We start from the raw sequence: 26,823 nt of genomic DNA on the forward strand, positions 1-26,823 counted from the left end.
CGACCAGGGGCCCTCCCCATGGGCGCCACCCAGCCACAGCAAAGGCCACCTGGCAGGATGGCCATTGCCAGGTGTCCCAATGCTCCAGGGTGATGGGCATGCACTCCTTGGAACACGTGGGTAGTTAACGGAGCAGGCATCAGCAGAGCATGGCCCCACCACAATGGAGTGGCTACCACGCTGGATATGAGGTGCAAAGAATTCCATGGTCCTCGTCCGCACAGAAAATGACACTGCATAGTGGGTGGAGGAAAACGCACCCAGGAAGGTGTCCTCATTCAAAAGATTGAGGATGAGCAGGACTGTAATGTCACGATGAGAAAGTGGGCTAAAGATCTCAATGCATGATGGACGTGATGCACCATGTAAGGTGCCCTTCCCTAATTGGCTTACTCTTTGGGTAAATTTTGAAAAATGGAGATCAAACGATACAGGAGACCATCACATAAAGGCCAAAAGGTGTGAGACTCTTTTTAGTTGCCTCTTATGACGGGCAGGAACACCTTGAGCCTATTCTAACCTCCAGGCCCGCAGGGGGGGGGGGGATCAGACAGGATGCTTGTGTATGTGTCACCTGTCAGAGCCATATCTAGACGTATCAGGCATCCCGTATTGTTCCAACTGCACACACCCCACACCATTACAGAGCCTCCACCAGCTTGAAGAGTCTCCTGCAGACTTGCAGGGTCCATGGATTCATCAGGTTGTTTCCATACCCATACACATCCATCTGCTCTATACAATTTGAAACATGACTCATCTGACAGGCAACATGTTTCCAGTCAACAACAGTCCAATGTCGGTGCCAACAGGTCCAGGCGAGACACAAAGCTTTGTGTTATGCAGTCATCAAGGGTACATGAGTGGGCCTTCAGCTCCGAAAGCCCATATTGATGATGTTTCATTGAATGGTTTACATGCTGACACTTGTCGATGGCCCAGCATTGAAATCTGCAGCAATTTGCAGAAGGGTTGCACTTCTGTCACATTGAACAATTCTCTTCGGTTGTTGCTGGTCCCATTTTTGCAGGATCTTTTTGCGGACACAGCAATTTTGGAAAATACCCGCTTCATTGGCACCTTGGAGATGCTGTGTCCCATTGCTCATGTGCCGACTGTAACACCACGTCAGACTCACTAAAATCTTGATAACCAAGCTTTGTAGAATCAGTAACCAATCTAACAACTGCGCCAAACACTTGTTGTCTTATAAAGGGATGGGCGAGCACAGCACCGTATTCAGCCAATTTACGTATCCCTGTATTTCAATATGCATGCGTATACCAGTTTCTTTGGCACTTCAGTGTAAATGATGGTATCCTAGAAGTGCCACAGATATTTATGAGATGTGTAATATGAATTGGGTGTCAGCAGAAACGTCATGATATGACCTCTTGATTAGAATACCTATTGTAGTTGTAGAATCATTAGTGTAGGAACGCTGATGTATTTGCATATACTGTATGTCAAAGTGTGTAACTTGGTGGGGAGCTGCTTGAGCTCTCACTGACTGGAGTGTTATGACATTGGTGGATGCTGGTGGGGAAGAGGTGCTTTTGGCAGCAGGAGGGACAGAGAAGAAGGAAGAACAGTTCAGGATATTGAGCAAGAAAGAGAGAATCTAGTTTTCTGCCACAGGACAGGAGGGCATGTGGTGTGATTTTATTCATGAGACATACTTCAGATTGTTTATCTGATCTTAGTTATGGGCATCTAAGGATGCAAGTGAAGGAACCTATGTACTGAGTACACATCACGGCTTGATCTATGTATGGACTCCTTCATCATTCATGTCTCACTATATAATTCAAGGACTGTTGACATATTTCAATAATTTACTTTATTTACTTATAAAATTGCTTATAGGACCACCGTTTGGTAGAAGTGTTGATGCTGTAGTGTACGGGAAAGGGTTATTGTTGAGAGACTGTAGGGGATACAGGATGACTTTAACAGAATTTCTCTTCAGTGTGATGAATGGCAGTCTGCCCTAAATGTACGAAAATGTAAACTAATGCATATGAGTAGGAAAAACAATCTGGTTAGGTTCAGATATAATATTAGTGGCATGCTGCTTGATACAGCCATGTCCATTAAATATCTGCTGCAAAGGGACATGAAACAGAACAAGCAAACCAGCTCATTTGTAGGGAAAGTGAATAGTTGACTTTGGATTACAGGGAGTATTCTTGGAATGTGAAGCTCCAATAAAGGAAACCATGTATAGAACACTTGTGCAACCCATTCATGAGTGCTGCTCAAGTGTTTCACATTTTCACAATGTTGGATTAAAATAAGACTCCAAAGTGGTCAGAGGTGTGTTGACAGATTTGTTATCAGTATTTTTGTTAAACACATGAGGTTTAAAGAAATGTGAACTCAAATGGGAACCTCTGAAGGCAAGACAACATTCCTTTCATGAAACATTATGGAGAAAGTTTAGATAACCAGCACTTGTGACTGACTCCAGAATGGTTCTTCTGCCATTAATGCACATCTCACGTAAGGACTGCAAAGACAAGATAAGACAAATTAGGGCAGCATATAAACAGTTGTTTCTTCCTCACTCGATTTGTGAGTGGAATAGGAAAGGGTATGACTTGCAGTGATACAAGGCACCCTCCATCATACATCATATGATGGTTTGCAGGGTGTGTATGTAGAGGTAGACATGAAGAATATTCATTCTATATGATGTTTTTAAGATTAAATTTCCTGTCGCCAGTGAAATCATTACAGTAAGTGTGTTCACATTTGTCAACAACAAAATAATTGCTTTGGTCCTTAGCACAAAGTAAACTAAATATAATAAAGAAATGATGAATACCTCAATTTAGGAAGAATACCTTCAGTAATGCTGATCTACAAACACATAACTGTATTGCTATGCTTCATGATTCGTGTAACCATGAGTTTGTGTAAGAATATTACAATGAAATACACTGATAAAAAAAGTTATGCACCCAGACAAAATGGTTGGATGGCAGTATAACTTCATACATATACACACACCATTGGCAGGTATGTAAATGATTACAGTTGAAATTCTCTGTGGCCAGTAGACCGATCAACAGAGTGGAGTAGTGTTGTTTATGTTTAGTGTTGTTACTGGGCCTAGTAGGGTATATAAGGGGGTGTAAACAGTGTCAGATGTTAAACAGTCACTGTGAAGGACATAAAGACGCTGCACACTTACGTGTGACAGCATTTCAGCACCTCACAGAGTCTGAAAAGGGCTTCACTGTGAGTATCCAATTGGCTGGCCTTGTGGAGGAACGGACCAAAGGAGAATTCCACTTAATAAATGGAACACTGTATAATTGGAAATATGATCTAATCAAATGAAAATGGTTGCTTGTCATACCAGCTCATCTATGGCCAGTTCTCCTGCTGTATTTCCGCAACACGCTAACGTCTGGTCTCCTGGGATTCATAAAGATGCTAGACAGAATCAGAAACAGGTATCAATGACTAGGTCTATATCAGTCCATTACACTCTATCTGAGCCTATGAAAGGAATGTCAGCAAGGGAAGTATGTGTCACAGATACATCTGAGGCACTGATACCAACTATGCCTGCAGCAGCACCATTCCACCAGATAGGAATCGACCTCTTTGACAGGTTCCTGAAGTCAACAAATGGGAATCCTTGGATAATAGTATGCACTGATTACCTCACCTGCCAAGCTGCCACCAAAGCTGTGCAGACTGCCGCAGCTATATAAATTATGAGGTTCCTTGTAGAAGACATTGTTTTGAAGCATGGGGCACCTGGTGTGATGACCTCTGATCATGGAAAAGTTTTCCAGCACAGACTAGTATCATGTCGCAGCATCACCCAGTGGATGACAAGCTGCCTATCACCCCCAGACAAATGACCTCACAGAACACTTTAATAAGATGCTGGCAGATATGCTTTCATTGTATGATGATGTTAAACACAGAAACTGGGATATAAAACTGTTCATTGTGACATATACACATAACACAGTGAAGCAGGACACCACAGGCTTCACACTGTTTTTATGACCCACAGTTGCAAGGCTAAAATGACAATGGATACTTTGTTCACATTTCAAATGGACAATACTCAGGATTACTTCATGAAACATCTCATCACCAGGACCACAGAAGCAAGACAGCTGCCTCACAAACAGTCCCTGCACGCCCAGGAGAAAGACCAAGAGCACAAGAGCGCTATAACACCAAGCACCACATGTGACGTTCACTTGTTTTATTTCTTCATTGATTGTCCTCGGTGTCGACGTACTGCATTGCTACACTGGTTGAAAAATGGGGTTTTTAATTTCAACACTGAGTAAATAATGTTGCATTTCACAGCTATTTACTTTCACTGTTCACAGCCCCCCCTCTCAATAATACACAGTTATATATGGCCAGTGCTCTATTGTTTAACTTCCGATAAGCCTCATTAATAGATTGTAGGTGAACATCCACATACTGCTAAAATAGTTTAATGTTGAACATCTATGAGCAGTAAAAGCCTAACCAAACAGTTCACTGTTATTGTAGAATAAAAATGTAAGTGTGGAACAGACACTGTCATTGCTTTAACACACAGCGTATTGGTGCAACACTTATTTCACAGCTAAGTGGATGCATTGTTGTTGATCTAACCAATATGGGTTCCTCGTCTAAAACTTTGCCGTGGACTGACTGTCTCGGGACCAAAATTTGGGCCCTTATATATCCTCACAATAATAGGTACAGAAACTACACATTGTTTGATGTTTAATTTACAGAAATTGCAATGAAAACTTAATTCATTCGATTAACTGTATACATCAAAAAATTGATTCTTTGTAACAGTTTCCTCTACTACAACAGTTAGGCCAAATTATTTGTTTAAATGATGAAATTACTGGATATTGTTAAGCAACAATACTTTTGACAAAACTGTTTATTACTATGGAATTAATTAAGGGCTGGCTTTGCTAGCATGTTTTCAAATAGAGCCAAATAGAATCTTTAAGAATACTGTTGACCATTCCTCCAAATGTTTATAATTAGTACATAATTTATACTTGTTTATATGTCAACAATAGAATTTTAGTTATGAAACAATTAAAGATTTCGCCTTATAATGGAAGATACTAACTAGGAATAGTCAAAATAAATCAGAAAACCAATTACATACATAAAACTAAGCAAAAAAGTAGATCTTGTGTTATATTCTTTAAAACTGAATTTTATGAAAATGCAGATCATACTCGCATATGTTAATGGTAATTAGTCAGAAGTGAAAAAATGAATTTAAGGAGGCAGATAGCAAAACAAGAAAGGAAGAAAAAAAATCCCAGCTTGCTTCATCACACACCCAGTGAGATACAACCTGGTAGACCTGGTACAGATTTTTAAGCTGTGCAAAAAGTGCACCCTTTGATAAGGACACAACTGATTTCCTTCTCCTTCCTTTCTGTAGCATACCAATCATACTTCAGCAGAAATGCGCAAAGTATGAAGCAGGTTACGGCAGAGCCAGCTGCAAGTGAGTACAAATGTTATGCCTTACAAAACAGAACACAGCCATAGCACATTGTAAGGCAAGGCAGCCATGCAAGGTGTGGAAATAGTTAACACAGCAGCACTTAAGTGGAAAAAGGCAGAAGCATTTCCACACCAGCAACCATGGAAGTCTTTAGTATATGTGCCATAAGGCATAGTAAAACTCAAGTAGGCACAGCCTGCGAGCACATAAATACCTAGCCACTGTTATACTGAAATCATCTTGTGTTAGTATCGCAGCACTACCACCATTGGGCCATGAGACTTGGGGCGTTATTTGGAATGCAGTACAGGGTCCGCAGTTCAACCTATTATCTGGAGAGCCTGCTCTGAGACACTAGATGCAGAGCTGCTGCCATGGGACCAGCCAAGCCCTGGGACATAGCATGCTAGCCACAGCACTTCTACAGTGGGTCACAGTGGCTGCAGTGCTGGAGATGTCAGTTGTGCTTCAACTGCCACTGTCTATCAGTGCAAACTGCCCTGAGACATGAGAATCAGAGATGCTGCTGTGGGGCTAACTGAGCCCTAGGACATAGAAAACCAGCCACAGTGCTTACACAGTCAGTCAAGGCTGCTGCAGTGCTGGAGATGGCAGTTGTACTTTAGCTGATGCTGTCATAGTTGCTGAGTCCGGAGGATGTCACTGACAGAAACAGTCGTGTTGCATCACTGTTCGGCCATGCCGTACTGTCAGCATTGTGGGACATCATGTACATACCGATGGGAAGCAGCTGGATGCCTCAAACACATTGACACTACAAAAGGAATCTGAAAAGCACAAAAGCAGTCTGCTGACTCCTGTCCTCTTTCATTTCCTAATCTGAGCTTGTGCTCTATCTCTAATGAGCTCATTGTTGATAGGACACTGAATTCCAATCTTCTTCTTCTTCTTCTTCTTCTTCTTTCTTTCCTTCCTTCCTTCCTTCCTTCCTTCACAGCCAAGAGTAATGGTCCACAGCCTTGATTGAATGCAGGTCCTTACAAGAGTACAGTAGTGCCTGGAACTTGGGCAACGATCATGAGTGGATATTTGTGATGTGTAACAAAAGTCATAACATCACAGGGTCAAAACGGAGAGCTGAAAGCTGATGTAATCTATCAATTTACGCTATTGAGATGGAAATTAGAAATTTTTTGATTGGATAACTGATACAAAGATACCATGTGTACTACTAAAATGCAAGTTCAGTTAACGAATCACAATTAACTTCTTGGTCCTCTTAGAATGAAATATTAAATTGAGCTCTGTACTTTCAATAGAGGGTAATGAGCTCCTATGGTTTCATCATATACAGACTTGTGAGATTTTAACCACACAATCAACCGACTGACACAATAGTAAGTAGGTAGTTGTTAACAATTCATGTAGCTCTTCAGTTGCATGCAAAAATAACGTGCTTAATGACAATAACCTTAATTATGCAATACAAAGTTAGTATGAACACGACAAAAAATTACAAGGCACATGTATTATAAGCATGTTAAGATTCACCATAATTTTCTTTTGCTTATGAAGGAAGCATATGATCCACAGGAGATATCACACAGAAACAGTGACAATGTCCTCACTTCCATTGACAATATCCAATAAGGAAAACCGACTTATGAACTTTTCTGCAGTCACAGTTGTGACTAAAAGACAGCTTATGAGACACATGATCTAAATTGACTTAATACATTTTGTGCTTCATAAATTGATTTAATGAATGAATTAGCAAGTCCTCGATAGCATTGGGTAGATGCAGCAACATATCATGATATTTAAAAAAAATGAAAATTTCAAAAGATACAATAAAAAAAGTTTCAGGGTGGTATTCATTTTAAATTCCAATGGGGCAGTGTATTTGAAATCCAGTCTCACATGGTCACAACAGGTGCAGTTCAACAGCAGAGGAATAATGCTCACTGCATCCATCATATTCTCTATAAGCTTTGTGTGTCCCCTGGGTCATTCTAATTGTGTTTCGAGCAAATTCTGACTGCACTGGTGTAGCTGAGCTAGTGCTGTCATGCTATTAGTTTGTGCTATCACGTGGCCTGGTCTAACATGCCACGTGGCCTACCAGCCTGGTGGTAATGCACGCAATCCTGAGTTTTGCCTCATTACAGCATGCCACCACCCAACAGCATCACCCCATTTGCAGTCCTCACTGGGATGTCAGCAGCCAGTCCTCCCATGTCATGTAGCAGCCAGATGTCGGTTCTGCAGTGTCCACTGCCATCGCTGAAGTCCTTGCTTCAAAGCTGAGGTACCTTCAGTTCATTGCAGTCCACATCACATTGCTGTGCAATCATAGGGAGCGTGGTTTCTCCACTTCACCATGTGTCAATTCATAGCACCCAATGTAAGTGCCACCATGTAACACTTACAGCTGAGCTGCTGCCGATCTGCCAGTGGAGATCATTGAGAATGTCATGGCCAACAAGAAGACAACTTTTTTCCTTTACATGTTATTCTGCCTTCCAGAGCTTTTGTTTTGTTTTTTTAATACCTTATTCATTTTTGTAGCAGCAGTGGGGTCAATGTGAAGGTAAAGAAAGTGCATACCACACACTCACAGATGGAGAACAGAGCAGATGTGAGCACTAGTGGTCACACCTGTAAGACCTTGTAGGACCAGATAAATGCACATACCCTCATCCCATTTTTGTCCATCACGCTATTTTCTTCTGACATCTGTCTTCGAACAAGAGAAACTTTCCATCTTTTGAGTGGAAGGTGCCATTTTCCAGTTTCATTAAGGCATGTTGGTTACTGACCAAGGTCACTTCTGTCACACCTAGCACTAATATTCAGTTTTTCCAAAAAACCAATTGGAAAGAGAGACCAAAGTTGTATGACAGGGCCACACCGTCCCGAGAAGCCAACCTAGTCAAGAGCTCTCTCTTGGTTTCTTGATCTTGGCCAGAATGGTTGCTTTCTGAAAGAATTTTCTCCATCCCCACTTTATGGTGTTGGAATTTGAGGTGTTGGACATGGGGCCATGTACAGCTCTCCAGCTTATTTCTATTAGCTGTCTCCTCCACATGAAATTGACTATGGGTTCAGTTCTTAACTCTGGCTTGTCTGTTGTTGTGGTCTTCAATCCAGAGTCTAGTTTGATGCAGCTCTGAATGCTACTCTATCCTGTGCAAGCTTCTTCGTCTCCCAGTATCTACGGCAACCTACATCCTTCTGAATCTGCTTAGTGTGTTCATCTCTTGGTCTCTCTCTACGATTTTTACCCTCCGCACTACCCTCCAATACTAAATTGGTGATCTCTTGATGTCTCAGAATATGTCCAACCAACTGATCCCTTCTTCTAGTCAAGCTGTGCCACAAATTTCTCTTCTCCCCAATTCTATTCAATACCTCTTCATTAGTTATGTGATCTACCCATCTAATCTTCAGCATCCTTCTGTAGCACCACATTTCGTTAGCTTCTGTTCTCTTTTTGTCTAAACTATTTACTGTCCACGTTTCACTTCCATACATGGCTACATTCCATACAAATACTTTCAGAAAAGACTTCTTGACACTTAAATCTATGCTCGATGTCAACAAATTTCTCTCCTTCCGAAACGCTTTCCTTGCCATTGCCAGTCTACATTTTATATCCACTCTACTTTGACCATCATCAGTTATTTTGCTTCCCAATTCCGGCTTAAGAGTCTTTAATTGCTGTCAGCAACTTACATTAGTAAACCAGTGCTCTTTATTAAATTTCTGTTAATTACTTAACCTGAGGTCACTGTCCAATCCTTGCCCACTACCCATTTGCTTGTTCATCCTTTGAGCACATCTAAATATGATCAAAAACTTTACACTCAGCTCAGTTGTCTAGAAGTTTGGGAGAAGTTAACTGTTACCAGCTGCAATTATGAACCAGGTCTTCTCAATTACCAACATGTTAGTCCAGCTGCACACAACCATGGACGGAGCATCACAAACCATCCCAGTCAGCTGGCTGCCTGGAATTCAGATACCATCATGCTGAAAATTCTTCTATAAGATGTAGTATATCACACAAGTGAATTCAGATTTTTTTCTACATAGATTTAAAAAAGGTTTAATTAATGATCCAGCAGAAGAGCTATGGCCTTTTTAGTGTCCATGTACCACATCAACTATTTTACTACATGTCATATGTTAATAGAAGCAAGAATGTTTGACACAACTTAAGCCAATGACTACATAGCTTCAGTCACTAATGTTAGTGTAGAAGTGTGCCTCTCCAACCTGTGGCATATAAACTTCTGCCTAGTCACCAAGGGAAAAGTTTATCATCAGTATTATCTTATTCACAGTGCATGTTACTGACAAGTTTTTTAAAATTATTTTATTACTGAATACACATCATGTAATCTGGTATCCTCACCTGGTGAGTTTGAAAGGCCACCGGAAGGCAGGGACCAACGACAACTGCTAGACTGTGCTTCTATAAGCTGTGGGCACTGCTGCAGTACTGGCTACAGAGACACACGTCTGCCAGTCTGTCAGCTCTCACAGCTGCCCTATAAAGCCAGCAGCATAGCCACTCATTCAGTCAGTTAGTTGTGATTTCACTGTGATATTGTACTGATCTTGCTACAAATTGTTGTACTGAACTTATTGCACCTTGCTGACTCTATCATTTGTCTTTCTCTCATTGCTATCCACCCGTTTGCTTTCTAGTGACTCACTGTTCTGATGCCCTTGGCCTGTCAGTGAGATTCTCAAGTCATTCCAGAACTTGTCACATAGCAGTCACTATAATTGGTGACTAATTAGAAGTTTTGCAGCATCCATGGATGAAAAGCAGCAGTTTCAATATCAGTGGCAGCAGTTTCAACATCAGTGACAGCAGTGCCTACGATTTCAACAGCAACAGCAAGAAATTCAACTTTTGATGAACCAACTGCAGATTCAGGGTTCCCACACCATCCAAGCTGTGGTCACTCCCCTTGTGGGGAGCTGTCCACCTGCGTTTCCACCATTTAACAATGCCAAAGAGGTTTGGGACACGTATTTGTTGTGGCTCAAACAGCACTTTGATGCTTTTCAGGTTTCTGATGATGTTCTCCAAGAGTCGCTCTTCATTCCTTGGGCTAACCTGCAGACGTTTTTCTTACTAAAGAAATTGGCTCCACTCTCGAATTTGTCATGATCGTGTTCAAGGTGATGTGTTCATTGTCAAATTATTACTCACAATGTTTCCCTGTGATCGCATCATCACTCAAGTCCCATCAATACCACAAGCAACCTGATCAGTCTTACCACTCGTGAGTGAAGGATTTGCAAGGGTTGCTTTGGTGATGTAATTTTACTTCTATGAACGAAACTTGCAAAATTTATTATGCAGAGTCCTTGACCTGCGGCATAGTGGTCCAATTCACTCCCAATCCAGAACTATGCACCACAGCTCTCAAACTAGACAATCCTTGGATGGTATTTTGAAAACTGTGTGCTCTTTTGAGATCACGCAGACAGAAAATGGACACCTCATGACTCAACTGTAAGAGGCAGGGTCCAGCCATTGCCTCAGTGGCATTAAACTTGTACATCTTTTTCTCGGCAGCAGTGTGATTCATCGATTTTGAATGTGTCAGTACCCTCTCAACAACCAGTCGCATACTGACTGCTTCACAGTGCACCCATGTGCTCATTTGTCCAGATCGCTGGAAGCCCTGCACCTGTTGTGAGAATGATGGGCATCTCCAATTTGTCTGTTGCAAACTGTCAGGACAGTCAGATCCCACTCCCATCATGGATCATGGGATTCTGCATGAACTTAAGGCAGGTATTCCTCAAGGCGATCCTTGTATATCAACAACATGCTTGCAAACCAGGATGTCCATTTCCAGGTGGGTGCAGGAGCTACTGTTTCTTTGATTAAACTCCCAATGCATGCTCATCTGGGTTCCCCTCTCTTAGCCCCACCCTCCCGTAAGCTGGTCGCACATGGTGAGAGTCTGATTCCTCTTGGGGGTCAATCCACAATTTAAACTGCATGTAAAACAGTTGTTGTTGTTGTTGTTGTGGTGGTGGTCTTCAGTCCAGAGACTGGCCTGATGCACCTCTCCATGCTACTCTATCCAGTGCAAGCTTCTTCATCTCCCAGTACCTACTGCAACCTACAGCCTTCTGAATCTGCTTAGTGTATTCATCTCTTGGTCTCCCTCTATGATTTTTTTCCCTCCACACTGCTCTCAATACTAAACTGGAGATCCCTTGATGCCTTAGAACATGTCCTACCAACCAAACCTTTGTTCTAGTCCAGTTGTGCCACAACTTTCTCTTCTCCCCAATTCTATTCAGTACCTCCTCATTAGTTACGTGATCTATCTATCTAATCTTCAGCATTCTTCTGTAGCACCACACTTTGAAAGCTTCTATTCTCTTCTTGTTTAAACTATTTATTGTCCAATGTTTCACTTCCATACACGGCTACACTACATACAAATACTTTCAGAAACGACTTCCCGACACCTAAATCTATACTCAATGTTAACAAATGTCTCTTTTTCAGAAACACTTTCCTTGCCATTGCCTTCTACATTTTATATCCTCTCTACTTCAACCACCATCAGTTATTTTGCTCCCCAAATAGCAAAACTCATCTACTACTTTAAGTGTCTCATTTCCTAATCTAATTCCTTCAGCATCACCCGATTTAATGCAACTACATTCCATTATCCTCGTTTCACTTTTGTTGATGTTCATCTTATATCCTCCTTTCAAGACAGTGTCCATTCCGTTCAACTGCTCTTCCATGTCCTTTGCTGTCTCTGACAGAATTACAGTGTCATCGGCAAACATCAGTGTTTTTATTTCTTCTCCATGGATTTTAATACCTACTCCAAATTTTTCTTTTGTTTCCTTTACTGCTTGCTCAACCCTGTCTCGCTCCCTTCCCAACTTCTGCTTCCCTTTCATGCCCTGGGCTTTTATAAATGCCATCTACTTTCTGCACAAATTGTAAATAGTCTGTATTTGACCCCTGCCACCTTCAGAATTTGAAAGAGAGTATTCCAGTCAACATTGTCAAAAGCTTTCCTAAGTCTACAAATGCTAGAAATGTAGGTTTCTCTTTCCTTCATCTATCTTCTAAGATAAATCGTAGGGTCTGTATTGCCTCATGTGTTCCAACATTTCTACGAAATCCAAACTGATCTTCCCCAAGGATGGCTTCTACCAGTTTTTCCATTCGTCTGTAAAGAATTCATGTTAGTATTTTGCAGCCATGACTAATTAACCTGATAGTTCAGTAATTTTCACACCTGTGAACACCTGCTTTCTTTGGGATTGGAATTATTATATTTTTCTCGAAATCTGAGTGTATTTCACCTGTCTCATACATCTTGCTCACCAGATGGTAGAGTTTTGTCAGAGCTGGCTCTCCCAAGGCTGTCAGTAGTTCTAAGGGAATGTTGTCTATTCCCGGGGCCTTGTTTCGACTCAGGTCTTTCAGTGCTCTGTCAAACTCTTCACGCAATATCATATCTCCCTTTTCATCTTCATCGACATCCTTTTCCATTTTCATAATATTGTCCTCGAGAACATCGCACTTGTATAGACCTTCTATGTACTCATTCCACCTTTCTGCTTTCCCTTCTTTGCTTAGAACTGGGTTTCCATATGAGCTCTTGATATTCATACAAGTAGTTCTCTTTTCTCCAAAGGTTTCTTTAATTTTCCTGTAGGCAGTATCTATCTTATCCCAAGTGATATATGCCTCTACATCCTTACATCTGTCCTCTTGCCATCCCTGCTGATCCATTTTGCACTTCCTGTTGATTTCATTGTTGAGGTGTTTGTATTCCTTTTTGCCTGCTCCATTTACTGCATTTTTATATTTTTTTCTTTCATCAATTACATTCAATATTTCTTCTGTTACCCATGGATTTGTACTAGCCCTCGTCTTTTTACCTACTTGATCCTCTGCTGCCTTCACTATTCCATCTCTCAAAGTCACCCATTCCTCTTCTACTGTATTTCTGTCTCCTGTTCTTGTCAATCGTTCCCTAATGCTCTCTCTGAAACTCTCTACAACCTTTGGTTCTTTCAGTTTATCCAGGTCCCATCTGCTTAAATTCCCACCTTCTTGCAGTTTCTTCAGTTTTAATCTATAGTTCATAACCAACAGATTGTGGTCAGATTCCACATCTGCCCCTGGAAATGTCTTACAATGTAAAGCCTGGTTCCTAAATCTCTGTCTTACCATTATATAATCTATCTGAAACCTTCCAGTGTCTCCAGGCCTCTTCCATGTATACAACCTCCTTTCATGATTCTTGAACCAACGGTTAACTATGATTAAAGTTATGCTCTGCGCAAAATTCTACCAGGCTGCTTCTTCTCTCATTCCTTACCCCCATTCCATAATCACCTACTACTTTTTCTTCTCTTCCTTTTCCTACTATTGAATTCCAGTCCCCCATGACTATTAAATTTTTGTCTACCGTCACTATCTGAATTATTTCTTTTATCTCATCATACATTTCACCCATCCCTTCCTCATCTGCAGAGCTAGTTGGCATATAAACTTCTGCTGCTGTGGTAGACGTACGCTTTGTGTCTGTCTTAGCTACAATAATGCGTTCACTCTGCTGTTTGTAGTAGCTTACCTGCAGTCCTATTTTTTTTATTCATTATTAAACCTACTCCTGCATTACACCTATTTATTTTGTATTTATAACCCTATATTCACCTGACCAGAAGTCTTGTTCCTCCTGCCACCGAACTTCACTAATTCCCACTATATCTAACTTTAACCTATCCATTCCCCTTTTTAAATTTTCTAACCTACCTGCCCAATTAAGGGATCTGACATTCCACACTCCGATACGTAGAATACCAGTTTTGTTTCTCCTGATAATGAAGTTTCTCCTGAGTAGTCCCCGCCCGGAGATACAAATGGGGGACTATTTTACCTCTGGAATATTTTACCCAAAAGGACACCATCATTTAACCATACAGTAAATGTGCATGTCCTCAGGAAAAATTATGGTTGCAGTTTTTCCTTGCTTTCAGCCATTTTCAGTGCCAGCACATCAAGGCATTTTTGTTAATGTTACAAGGCCAGATCAGTCAGTCATCCAGACTGTTGTCCCTCCAACTACTGAAAAGGCTGCTTCCCCTCTTCAGCAACCACATGTTTTTCTGACCTCTCAACACATATCCCTCCATTGTGGTTGCACTTACAGTACGGCTATCTGTATAAAACAGTTACACGACTAATAACTCTGTGCATTATCAATAGTCACTGGGCTGGCAACATTTTCAGTTTCAATACCTTCTTGCTGTTTGGATCCTCAATCACTGATGAGTTTCAGGTCATCTCACACACAGTTCCCTTCCACGAGCTGAATGACCTGTGTGCATTATGGTCATCAACAACCCTTTGGCTTATACATATACAAGTCCTTGTCCTTTGAGATCTTTTCAGCTCCAGAAATCTTCCAGAGATACCTGGAGCAGTTAACCGTGTCCATTCCCACTTGTACCAGCTATCTCAATGACGTAACTGTCATGGGTGCTACACATCAGGACCACTGCACAACCTTTGCACCCTCTTTACTAGGTTGTGTGATGCAGGTTTCAAATGCCACTTAGACAAATGCTAGTTTTTGCAGGAGCAGGTGGAATGCCTCAGACACTTGCTCACTAAAGCTGGGCCGGCCGCTGGTGGCCAAGCGGTTCTAGGCGCTTCAGTCTGGAACTGCGCGACCGCTACGGTCGCAGGTTCGAATCCTGCCTCAGGCATGGATATGTGTGATGTCCTTAGGTTAGTTAGGTTTAAGTAGTTCTAAGTTCTAGGGGACTGATGGCCTGAGATGTTAAGTCCCATAATGCTCAGAGCCATTTGAACCATTTGAATTACTAAAGCTGGGATCCAGCACACTGAGTGCAACATTTCTTCTATTGAATCTTTACTCCACTCCCAAAACCTACAGAAGCTTCAAGGCCTTTTTGTGTAAGGTGAATTATTATTCTGTGTTCCTTTCACAAGCATCCCAATTTATGCAGCTGCTCAACCAATTGCAGAAGAATGGTTTCAGTACAGGTGAATGGCTGCCTGTGAGCATGCTTTCACACAGATGAAGCACACACACTGTGCTCAGCGCACTGCCTTACACCCTTTTCTCCATCATGCACAGAGGTTTTTGCCACTGGTGTTTCTCCCATGAGCACTGATGCAGTGCTGGCACATATGAGGAATGAAGGTACTGAACAACCAATTGCCTATGCCTCCCAAGCGCTGACACCTGCTCAAAAGAACTACTCACAGATCAAGGAGGAGGCTATGGCGATAATCTTTGCCATTCAGAAAGTGCCATGTTTACGTATTAGGGACCCAGTTTAACCTAACTACTATCACAAACCACAAGTAGCACTCTTTGGCCCACACTCCTGGCTTCCAAAGCAGATGGTATTGGGCACTTTTCCTCAGCTCCGGCCATTATACCATTAAATAAAAGCTGACGGCACAACAAACAAATATGGATGCCCTCTCTCATCTAACCTTAGGACCCAACCCAGCATTAGGCCAACAAAAAATCTGTTTCCACCTCAATGTGGAATGGCAGCACGCTTTGGAGGTTTTCCCATTACAGCTACTCTCATCACTACAGACACACACCCTGTCCTACAGTATGTTCTGCACTGTGAGCTCCATGGGTAGCTCACATATTTTACAAAGTCCAACGACCACAAACTCTGGGTCTGGGCATGTCTTTCCCACCATTTGCCACTCATCTCCGATGTTCTCCTGCTTGATTCGCAGGCAGATACTTATCATGTTGTCATCTTGTCTACCACGAGCCCTCAGGTTTTGCAACTACTCCATCATGGGCATTGGGGTATGTAGCAAATGAATGCCCATGCAAGGCAACATGCCCACTAGTGAGGACTAAAAAATGATGTGGAGGCCATGGTGTGCAGTCTGCTCTTCCATGGCCCACCCCCATCACCCCAACACCCCTGGAACCACATTGACATGGACTTTTCAGGCCCCTTTCTAGGCTCTATGTGGCTCGTTGTCATAGACACTTATTTTAATTACCCATACATCGTCAGCATGGCAACCACTACCACTAACACCACCCTCAATTCACTCATACAGACGCTAGCCATAGATGGGCTTCTGTGCACCATCATGTGACAGTGGACCCCAGTTCACAGCAATGGCTTTTGAACAGTTCTGCACCTCCAATTGCATCAAGCACCTGTTTGCTACATCATTTCACCTGTCCTCCAACAGAAAAGTGAAGCACAGGGTGTGAACATTTAAACAACAAATGTTGACAGTAGTGAGCACTTCCACCTCTACAGCTGCGTTCACATTATATCTGAGCACCTACATGTTATGACCATAGCTCAGCGGAACTTCTCCATGGACAGCAGCTGCGTACACTCCCAAATCTCCTGGCCCCAAAGCCAAGGAGCCCCAGACATGGCACACTGGGTGCTGCCTGTCAGGCTTGGAAGTATGGGCCCTCTCAATCCTTGTGCTTGCCACTCATGAGTGGCACCTTACAATAGTTGACAATCCGATAGGTTTGGAGCACTGTCATACAAATCGATTCTGTCCACACCTGCCAGCAGCATTACTGTTGGACCACGAATGCTCATCCATGCCAAACCATCGAATGATGTGTCAGGTTCTTCCTACCAGTCAGTGGGCTTCAGTGTCAGGACTCCTAGGGTGCCAACAGTTCGCCTGGCCACCATTTCAGGGGAGAGGGATCTGGTATCTCCACCTAGCAAGTCTGAGAGTTTGCCAGCAGTTGTGGACATTGATGACGGCCGTTAAACAGTGCTGCTATAATCTGTGGCACTGTTGTTGCCAATGCAGTGCTGGCTATGGAAACATGTCTGTACTGCCGGCCTATCAGCACATGCAGCTGCCCTACTGCACTATTGTACTGATCTCGTTACACACCATAGTTTTGGTTCTGAATTGCTTTCTCTTAGGGTTTTGATCTTGAGTTACTTGCTGGACTTGTTACTCCACCGCATCATCTTCGTTGTTTGTCTTTCTCTCATTGTTATTCACATGTTTACTTTGTGGAAATTCACTGTTCTGATGCCCTTGGCCTGTTGAGCAGTCTCTGCAGATTCGTGAGTCATTCCCGATCATGTCAGATTCCAGTCGCTATGTTAAATGATTTGATAAATTTAGAGACTGCATACATTTCTCCACTTTTTCTTAAAAAGTGCAAAAGCTTGTTAGTGATTTATTTTAAGCCTCTACAATTTCAATCAACTCTGAGAAACTATCCCCAAATATTATCAACTGGGAGTTAAAATCAAATTTTGAGGACTCCAAAACTTATAGCATGCAAAATTTACTAAACCAGTCAGAACAACTGAAATAAACTTTATAATATCCTAATACAGTACATATAGTAAATAGTTCAATATAGTAATTAAATAATTGATTAAAGAATATTATGCTAATTAAGCTTATAAACAGAGAATACGCACATTGTTATTTGATCATTCAGATTCTGAAGAGCTGTCATGCACTGTAATTGAAGATCTCTATACACAACCAAGAGATGTTTATTTTGTTCCATTTTCTCAGTCCGGTTTTCCATTCCATTAAGTATGAGGGTATCATCTTGTATCCCACTTTCTCGATGGTCAGCATACATCTGCAATGCAATGATACAACAATCGAACAATGACGAAGAACGTTGTGTATTGTTAAGTTAACGCATCACTATGCGTTATGGTGCTCCACACATTACACATCTTTCCACACTCATGTTGCTACCTAAATGCAGCACACAGAAATGTTGTGCAATCACCTCCAATAAAATGAATGATACAGAACATCTTAGTCTATCTACACCATAAAAGATGTAAAATACAGAGTTCCAGAAAATTTGATCAAATATGCCAGAACTGGAAATTTTGTAATCTTTTTAAAATTACTCAGTTCAGTAGCATTAGATGTGAAATTATGCTGTCTGCTATTAATTCAACAAAAAGTTTACATTAAAAACCAAATTTAGCTACCATTCTAATTTTAGAGATAATTAAAGTTTAACACTCTATCTTGTCCTTTTGGATGAATGTTACTTGTCAAATATTATGAAAACTTAAGATACAGTATCTGTTTTAGGTACATGCTAGGAAAGTGATTTAACTGGTGTGTCGTACTGGAGCAGCTATTTTTAGAGATTTTTCTCAGAGCATGATCGACATAGAAAGATGCATTTTAAAACTAACACAGAGGCGGTTTTGTACCTAGTGTGATACATTCTCACCAGCTTTATGCGGAAGGTGACCAACCATTCAAAAAAATTACAGCTTGTTAGTAGATATTCTGTCATTTATTCATTCAATCATTTCTTCTTAAGAATTACAGCCTATTATTTGGAGAGCTGAAACAGGCTATGGAATCCACATATTTAAATGTAACGAAACTTATATAATAATTATTAGTAATTTCCACAGTTTAATATCACAAAGAAATATGCTACTAAAAATGAACAAAACAGGAAGGAAAAAAGGAAACTACTTTCTACTATCTTACTATGTGACTATGTCTATGTAATTCACAGAACCTTTCTGCTAATGGTTGTTGTCAGAGATGCAAGTTGACTAGAATAATTGATTATTCTGTTAAATTATGGATGAAACAGAGTTGTCATTTAAATTTAAGAACTCAAAAGTTTTCTTGTTCAGCTTGCAGATGCCAGACCATGGCAAACAGCCTCTCATTTCCTGGAGACGGAATGTGCGTTACTTGACAGCCTGCCTCAGCAAATGTTGCAGTAACATAAGAGTCAGAATGATTTCTTTAGTATCCCCATCAGCGGACAGCATAATGGAGGCAATTGAGCTGGCACAGGTAGAGCACTGGAGTAGTTCATAAACCTGCCACGCAGGGCAGATCCACTGGTGGAATTGTTTACCTGTGAGTGGCAGCACATGGAGCAGGGCAGTGCTCATGCAGAGTTAAATTGCTGCATACCTCGCCTTGCGCTTCGTGCCGAGTGCTGTCATGTGCTTAGTTGTCACTGTACTGTCAGGTAAAGTGTATCGTCGATTCAGTTGATAAGGCTGCCCCGTCATCCAGCAGTGTGGGTTTATACAAAGTTGTCCAAAACTGGAAGGCCTCCACTGAGCCCAAGAAGTTTCCCTTTAATGAGTTCCATTGGTTGCTCTATGCAGTATTTTGCTCGTGAAACACATGTGGTGGCATCAGGGTTGCAGTTTAACCAGTGCCACAAGAACCTCGGACAGTTGCATGTGGCCTGGATCACTGATCTGCAAGGCCTTTCACACAAGAGTTGTTTTGAGTGTCCCAAATGTGCTACAGTCTGTCAGCAAACTCATGAGCATGCTGCATTCCTGGTGGGGGAAGTGGCCTTTCCAGGAAGGACACTGAAACTGCCCTACAGGTACACCTAAAAATCAGTTGCCCCTTACCATCCTAAACTATTGTGTAGTGTGTGGTGATCTACGTTGATGCTGTTCGTGCTTGGTCTGGGCAGAAAATTTCGAGGCACATATTTCTCTTTCAAGCCATCGGCAGCATCTAAATTTTGTTGCCCCCACCACATTCCCTTCACTATGCTCAATAAGGTAAAGGCTAAGTTGCAGTCTTGGCAGGATCATGACATCATTTCCCCTATTTTGTCGAGTCAGTGGCCCACCCTTTGTTGGAGATTCAGAAATCTTACAGCCCCATGTGCCTTTGTGGTGCTTTTAAACAGACGGTCAACACACAATGTGTCACAGACTGGTATCTCATTCTGCAGTAGGCAGTCTTTTTGACGAAGTATCCGTGGGAGGGAGGAGGGGGACAGTGTAATTCCCAAATTGACATATATGATGCTTACCTGCAGTTGCCATTGGATGCAGTTTCTTGGACTTTCCTGTTCCTTAACACCTCCCTTGGGCTTCATCACTTCAGTTGCTTGCATTTTGGAATCTTGTCACAGCTGGGAATTTACCAAAGATATTTGGAGCAGCTGATTAAAGGCATTCCCTGTTGTATCAATTACCTTGATGGCATCTGGGTCACAGGCCCTACTCGAGTGGAACATTTACAAAACCTTTAGTCGGTTTTACAGCACGTCCTGGTGAATGCCCCTGCAAGTTGGAAAAGTGCAGTTGTTTCTCCCTGAAATTGCATTTTTTGGGTCATGTGCTTAGTAAAGATGGTCTTGTCCCCATGGAAGACTACATGAAGGGCACCAACCTCTCAACTGGCACCGCCAGTTTGTCTCACCTGTGGATAGTCAACAAACTTTTCAGTCTCTCAGGTATAATTCGTGCTCTGCTCCCTTTCTGGCTTCCTTTACCCCTGGAATACCTTTAATCCTGGCCTCCGACAGTCCCAGTATGAAACTGATGCTGCCCTGTCTCATTGGGACACAAACAGAACCGAACAGCTCATAACTTACGCATCGAAGACACCTTCCGCTGTGCAATGTGATTATTCACAAGTGGAAAATGAGGCGCTAGCTATTGTTTTCAGGGTTGAAAAATTTCATGACATTCTGTATGGAGACAAGGTTTCTTCTCATCACCAACTACAAGCTGTTGGTTTCCATTTTTTGGCCGTCATTCCAGTCTGCTGGATTGGACTGCCCTTTGGTTGCAATGATGAGCCCTCTTTCTCAGCAACTATTGTTATGGCATTCGTTACCACGCCACTGCCTAGCATGCCACTACTGATGCACTATCACAGATATTGGTGGGGCCTGATCCACATTTGCCATTGGATAATGCCTTGCAACAAACCATATCAGATTTCCTGTTGACAGCACCAGAGGTCGTGACTGCCATGGCTTCTGACCCACTTCTCCAGAAAATCATTTCAGTGACCCTGATGGGTTGGTTGGAATACATCTCTTCAGATGCAGATCCAGCATGATATAAGTTTTTCCCCACTGCGATCGACTCAACACTGTCCGAGGCGTAGTCACATTTACTGTAGAGGAGTAATCTGTTGAGCGACTGTCTCCTGCCATGGTTTCCTCACAGACTCCAGTTGCTGTGTCACACTGTAGGCAATTTGTATAGTTGGAGTTGAGCATCTAACTACCACCACGTTTTGCCCGGATTCTAAGTTGGTGGTGGAGCACTTTGTGCTTACATTCAAGAGCCAAATGAAGAAGTCTGTGTCTGATTCTTTTCGCCATAAATGCTATTTTGAGTTCTCTGGCTACATACTGGGCAATGCCCGTCAAAGGATGTAGTCTGGTGGAGCATTTCCATGGGTGCCAGCCATGGAGACCTCCGGGAGTTGTTGCACCCTGTGCCACGTGCCACGAACCACCTTGCCCTCTGCATTTTCCTCCTGGGGCTGCCTTTTGGGCCTTGTCCTCCTGCCAGCAGTCAGAGTGGCTGCCAGATATCATGGTGGGCCACAAATGTTGGCAACAGTCGGTGGTGGATGGCAGTGGGGAACAAGTGACCCGACATGCAAATCAGCTGCACCCACATCCTATTGGAGCGTCACCACTGCGGCCTTCTAGTCACTAGAAAGGCAGGGTAGATCACATCATCACTCCAGGGGTGGGCTCCCACTTGCAGCAGATGTCTCACTGTTGCCACCTCCTACATGCCCTTTGCCATCCTCCCATCATCTGCACCCTTGGGCCCCAGTGAGGCTCGCGCCTCCATCATTGATTTCGATCCAGCACCTCTCCCCTTTGTTGATATGGAGATGCCCTCATTCCTACTGCCACTGTTGTACCCACCACTAGCATAGCCTCCTTGTACTTACACGCTTCTAGTACAGCCAGCAGCATTGATGTTGCTTCCTTCAGTTGTCTATCCACTGCCGGGTCCTCCAACGCTTTCTGTGCTGGAGATCACAGCCCAAACCCTACTATTTTCAGCCCTGGATGACCTTTTTGGGGGCCGAGAGGGGGGAGGGGATGGGGAGGGACATATTTAGCACCCCCGCCAGAGAACTCGAAATAGCTGGCATGGGTAGAGCAGTGGAGTAGTTAGAAAGTCTGCCATGGAGGTCACACACATTGCGTAGTATGGGCAGATCCTCTGACAAAAGTGTTGACTTGCGAGCAGCAGTAAATGGAGCTGCCACTGCTCATGTGGGATTAAACCACCGTTGACCTTATTTTGTGCTTCGTGCCAAGTGTTGCGTGCTTAGTTATCAGCCACCTGTGCCAGTCAAGTACTGAGTATATTGCCGTGTGTATATCTATTCCCATTGTTATGGAGCCAATGTTGGTCTGTGAGGTAACCACAGTGACAGTGTTGAGTAGCAACATTGCAATGTCTTCTGTGGTTACTCAAATTTCTGTGAGGTGCTGTTTTTTCCAAAAGTGTTCATGACACAAGGCTAACTTTTTATTCAACAGACATGATTAGATTTCCCATAAGTTTCATATATTTAATTCACTATACTTTCTGGATAAATTATTAGGATAATTATTTAGTGTGTCCTCCAGATGTGACTGTCCTGTAATCAGCTGAAGTAGTTGTTTAAAAGAGCTATAAAATATTAGTTTTGTTTCTATCTATGAAACTGCCTGCTATAAGTAATATTTTTACTGGATACTAGTAATATAAAAATGAACAGAAAACTTTCAATGTGTCATTAAAGATGTGCTTTGAATTAAAGTAGCACTGTAAAGAGCTTGAAGGTTTGAAGCGAAAACAGTATGAAGTGGGGCCAGGAAAATGGTCTAGGAAACTGCTGGGTTGGTTGGTTGACAAGAGGGGGTGGAGGGGGGGGGGGGGGAGGATCCTGGTGGCCAGTTGGCCAACTTCTTCATTTCCTGAAATCCCAACATGACTGGGGGTCCAAATGAAAACTACTGGTCGCCAGCTTAAAGGAGGTCCGAGACAAGATCCTGGACAGCCATAACCAGTGGCTGAGGAGAGTAGCACTGGTCTATAGACTGAAGGCTGCTAGGGGAGTAATTAGAGAGTAGGATACTCTTGCCGGTGCAAGAACGAATATGGCTAAGGGCTAATTTAATGGCCATCAATTCAGCAGTGAAGCCACTGCACCCACTTGGCAGAGAGTGGAGTTCTCTACACTGTACATATGTGTACGCAAAGCCAGTTTGTCTGTTGACTGTTGAGCCATCAGTGAATACCACTTCCAAACCCAGATACTTCTCAAGGACAGCCATGAACAGGCAGTGAAAAATTGTGGGGTCAATGGATGTTTCTAACAAAAGGTGACGTCAAGGCAAATCCAAGGTCAGGGCACAAGCCATGGGGGCAGATGCGATGTCTCCCTGACCAGAGGCGACAGTGAAGGAAGTTGCAGTTCCGAACAGAGGCAGTGGAGGCATGCACCAATTGTAAATCCAGTTATGGGTTGCTGCTGTGGGAGGTGGCACTCTATTCTTGGGAAAAGGACATGGTAGTTGGGAAGTTCAGGGAAGCTACAAATGTGTATAGCATAATTCAGCAGCTGTTGTTGGCACCTGATAGGTAATGGAGGGACTATAACCTTGACTAGTATGCAGTTCACAGTACTAATTCAGAAGGCTCCTGTCAAGTTGAACCCCTCAATGATGAATGAGGTTCAGTATCTGCAATGCTGAGAGTGATGCTGAACCATGTGCAAGACTCCCATAATCAAGGCAGGACAGAATCAGAGCTTTGTAGAGCCGCAAAAGGGTAGAGCGATCTGCACCCCAGCTACTGAGGCAGTGAAGTGTATTGAGATGTTGCCAGGACTTTCGCTTAACTTGGCGAAGGTATGGAAGTCAAGTCAGCTGAGAATCAAAAACTAGTCCAGAAAGCTGTGCGTCTCAACTACAAGAAGTAACTGTTCATCTAGGTAAAACTCTGGGTGTAGGTGGGCAGTACAATGGCGACAGAAGTGTTTGACATGTGTCTTGGTGGCTGAAAACCGAAATCCATGGGTGAGAGCCCATGACGCCACCTTTCGTATAACGCCCTATAGGTGATGCTCAGCAACAACCATACCAGAGGGGCAATAATAAAAGCAAAACTTGTCAGCATATAAGGAGGGCGATACCAAAGACCCTACAGCTACCACTAGACCATTGATGGCCACCAGAAAGAAGGGGATGCTCAATACGGAGCCCTGTGGGACCATGTTCTCTTGCATATGAGGGGAACTGAGTGAAGTGCCCACTTCAACCTGCAACATATGGAGACCCCACTCACGTAATATAGTAAGGGTTTGGTGATGCCATGCCATGTCATAAGGCTTCTGTAGGTCGAAAAAGACAGCAATGAGGTGCTGACAACATGCAACGGCCATCCAGATGGTGGGCTCCAGGTGAACCAAACTGTCACCAGTGGAATGACCTGAGCGAAAACTGGGATGCAGCCAAAAGATCATGAGACTCAAGGTACCAACACAGCCATTGGTTAACCATACATTTGTGCAACTTGCAAAGTACATTTGTGAGGCTAATTGGGCGATAGCTGTCTATCTCAAGGGCAAGTTTAACCAGTTTCAGTACTGGGACAAACACACTTTCTCGCCGCTGAGATGGGAACTCATCCTTGCTCCAGACACAGTTGAAACTGGCAAGAATGTAACATAGGCAATCCACTGGTAAGTGTCTGAGTATTTGAATTCAGATGTGGTGTGGCCCTGGAGCTGTGACAGGGCAAAGGGCTACGCCACTGAGGAGTTCCGAACACTGAATGGAGCATTATAAAGTTCCATGTGATGTGTAGTAAATGATAAAGGAAGTCACTCTACCCACAGTGTGAAAATGCAAAATGCAGGCTGATAATTCTCAGACACAGAGGCTTGAGCATAACGAAAACCAAAATGTTCGGCAACAGCATCTGGATCAGTGTAGACATCACCATTCACAAAGATACTACGTATACCCCCAGGGTACCAGTGTCCAGAGAGGTGTTGAACCTTCACCCAAGCCTGCAAAGGAGGGGCACATGGTCCAACAAGAGCAACATACTGCTCCCAGCAATATTGTTTCTGTCATTTTATGAGGTGGCGGACATATGCACGTTGCAGTTTAAAGGCAAGAGGTGCTCCATCAATGGATGTCATTCTCACTTATGGCATTGGGCAGTCCACCTGCAATCTCTAAGGGCCACAGTGATTTCGAGGGTACACTGATTCACTGTCTTTGAGGGCATCGCTGGGGCAGCTGCCAATAGAATGGCTGCATTTTTGCTCTTGACAACTACATAGATACCTCCATCTGGCTGGGTGTGAAGAGTGACAGCAGTGGTGAAGGCATCCCAATCAGCTTTGGAGAGATCCCATCTGGGTGGATGCCCAGGGAGGGTCAAAACAATTTGGAAATCATCACTGTCACATAGACCTGGGCTGCAAATGGGAACATCAGTGACCAAATAAGACTCATATGCCTCATTGAAGTTTGTAGAAACACCAGTATTCAGGAGACAAAGATCGAGCTCTGCAAGCAAGTTTTTGACAGCTTTACTGCAGTCAGTGATTGTAGTTCCACCCCACAAAGGGTTGCAGGCATTGAAGTTACCCTGTATTAGGAAGGGTGGGGAGAGCTGAGGAAATAGCGCAGACAACGCATTCTGGTACAATTCATGGTCAGGAGGGAGATAAAAATCACAGATGATAAATTCCCACACAAACAGCCACAGTCTCCAAAGAAATATTGAGTAGCATGTGTTTACTGTAGATAAAGTCCAGAACATACATGCAAACACCACCCGATGCTCCTTCATAGTGAGTTGTCGTCTTCTTCTTCTTCTTCTTCTTCTTCTTCTTCTTCTTCTTCTTCTTCTTTCACCTTCGTCCTGCAGTTTGCGCAGGGTCAGCATCGTTACAACTGGATTTGGCAAGGTTAATTTGAAGTGGTGGCCAGATGCCCTTCCTGATGCCACCCCATATCATCATACTGACAGAATCAGTGTACCCCAACTGTCTGCGTCTAGTGTAAATCATGAAATAGTGTGAACGTGTTTCAATATCTGCGAGTCGTGTAACTGAGGTAGGACGTGGGGACCAGCGTGCTACTCACCTAGTGGGATGTGGAAAACGGCCTAAAAACCACTTCCAGGCTGGACAGCACACTGGCCCTCGTCATTAATCTGCCAGGCGGATTCGATCCAGGACTGGTGCGCCTACTCAAGTCCAGGAAGCAGTACATTAGCGCTCTCGGCTAACCTGGCGGGTTGCTCCTTCATAGTGAGTGTAATTCTTAAAACAGCCATGACAGCTACTGAGGGTAGGGATCTGCATTGCTGGGAAACAAGTTTCCTGGAGGAAGACACAAAAACAGGAGAAGTGCACAAAAGACGTCAGAGCTCAGCCGAGTGGTGGAGAAAATTGCTTCAGTTCTACAGGAAGATCACGCTATCAGTATCCTGTGTGGTCCTGAAGGGACCAAGGA

The 26,823-nt window shown here is 43.1% G+C and overlaps 1 protein-coding gene across 1 annotated transcript in view; it reads right to left on the bottom strand.

Annotated features, from left to right (window-relative positions):
• The window catches only part of LOC124721603 (coiled-coil domain-containing protein 175-like), a 143,712-nt gene that overhangs the window by 92,689 nt on the left and 24,200 nt on the right, over positions 1-26,823 (bottom strand). Inside the window, exon 2 of the mRNA XM_047246654.1 lies at positions 17,978-18,147. Within this exon, the coding sequence (XP_047102610.1) occupies positions 17,978-18,147 (170 nt within the window). The remainder of the gene's footprint in view (positions 1-17,977; positions 18,148-26,823) is intronic.

This window comes from Schistocerca piceifrons, chromosome X (assembly GCF_021461385.2).
Source record: "Schistocerca piceifrons isolate TAMUIC-IGC-003096 chromosome X, iqSchPice1.1, whole genome shotgun sequence".
NCBI classification, from domain to species: Eukaryota; Metazoa; Arthropoda; class Insecta; order Orthoptera; family Acrididae; genus Schistocerca; species Schistocerca piceifrons.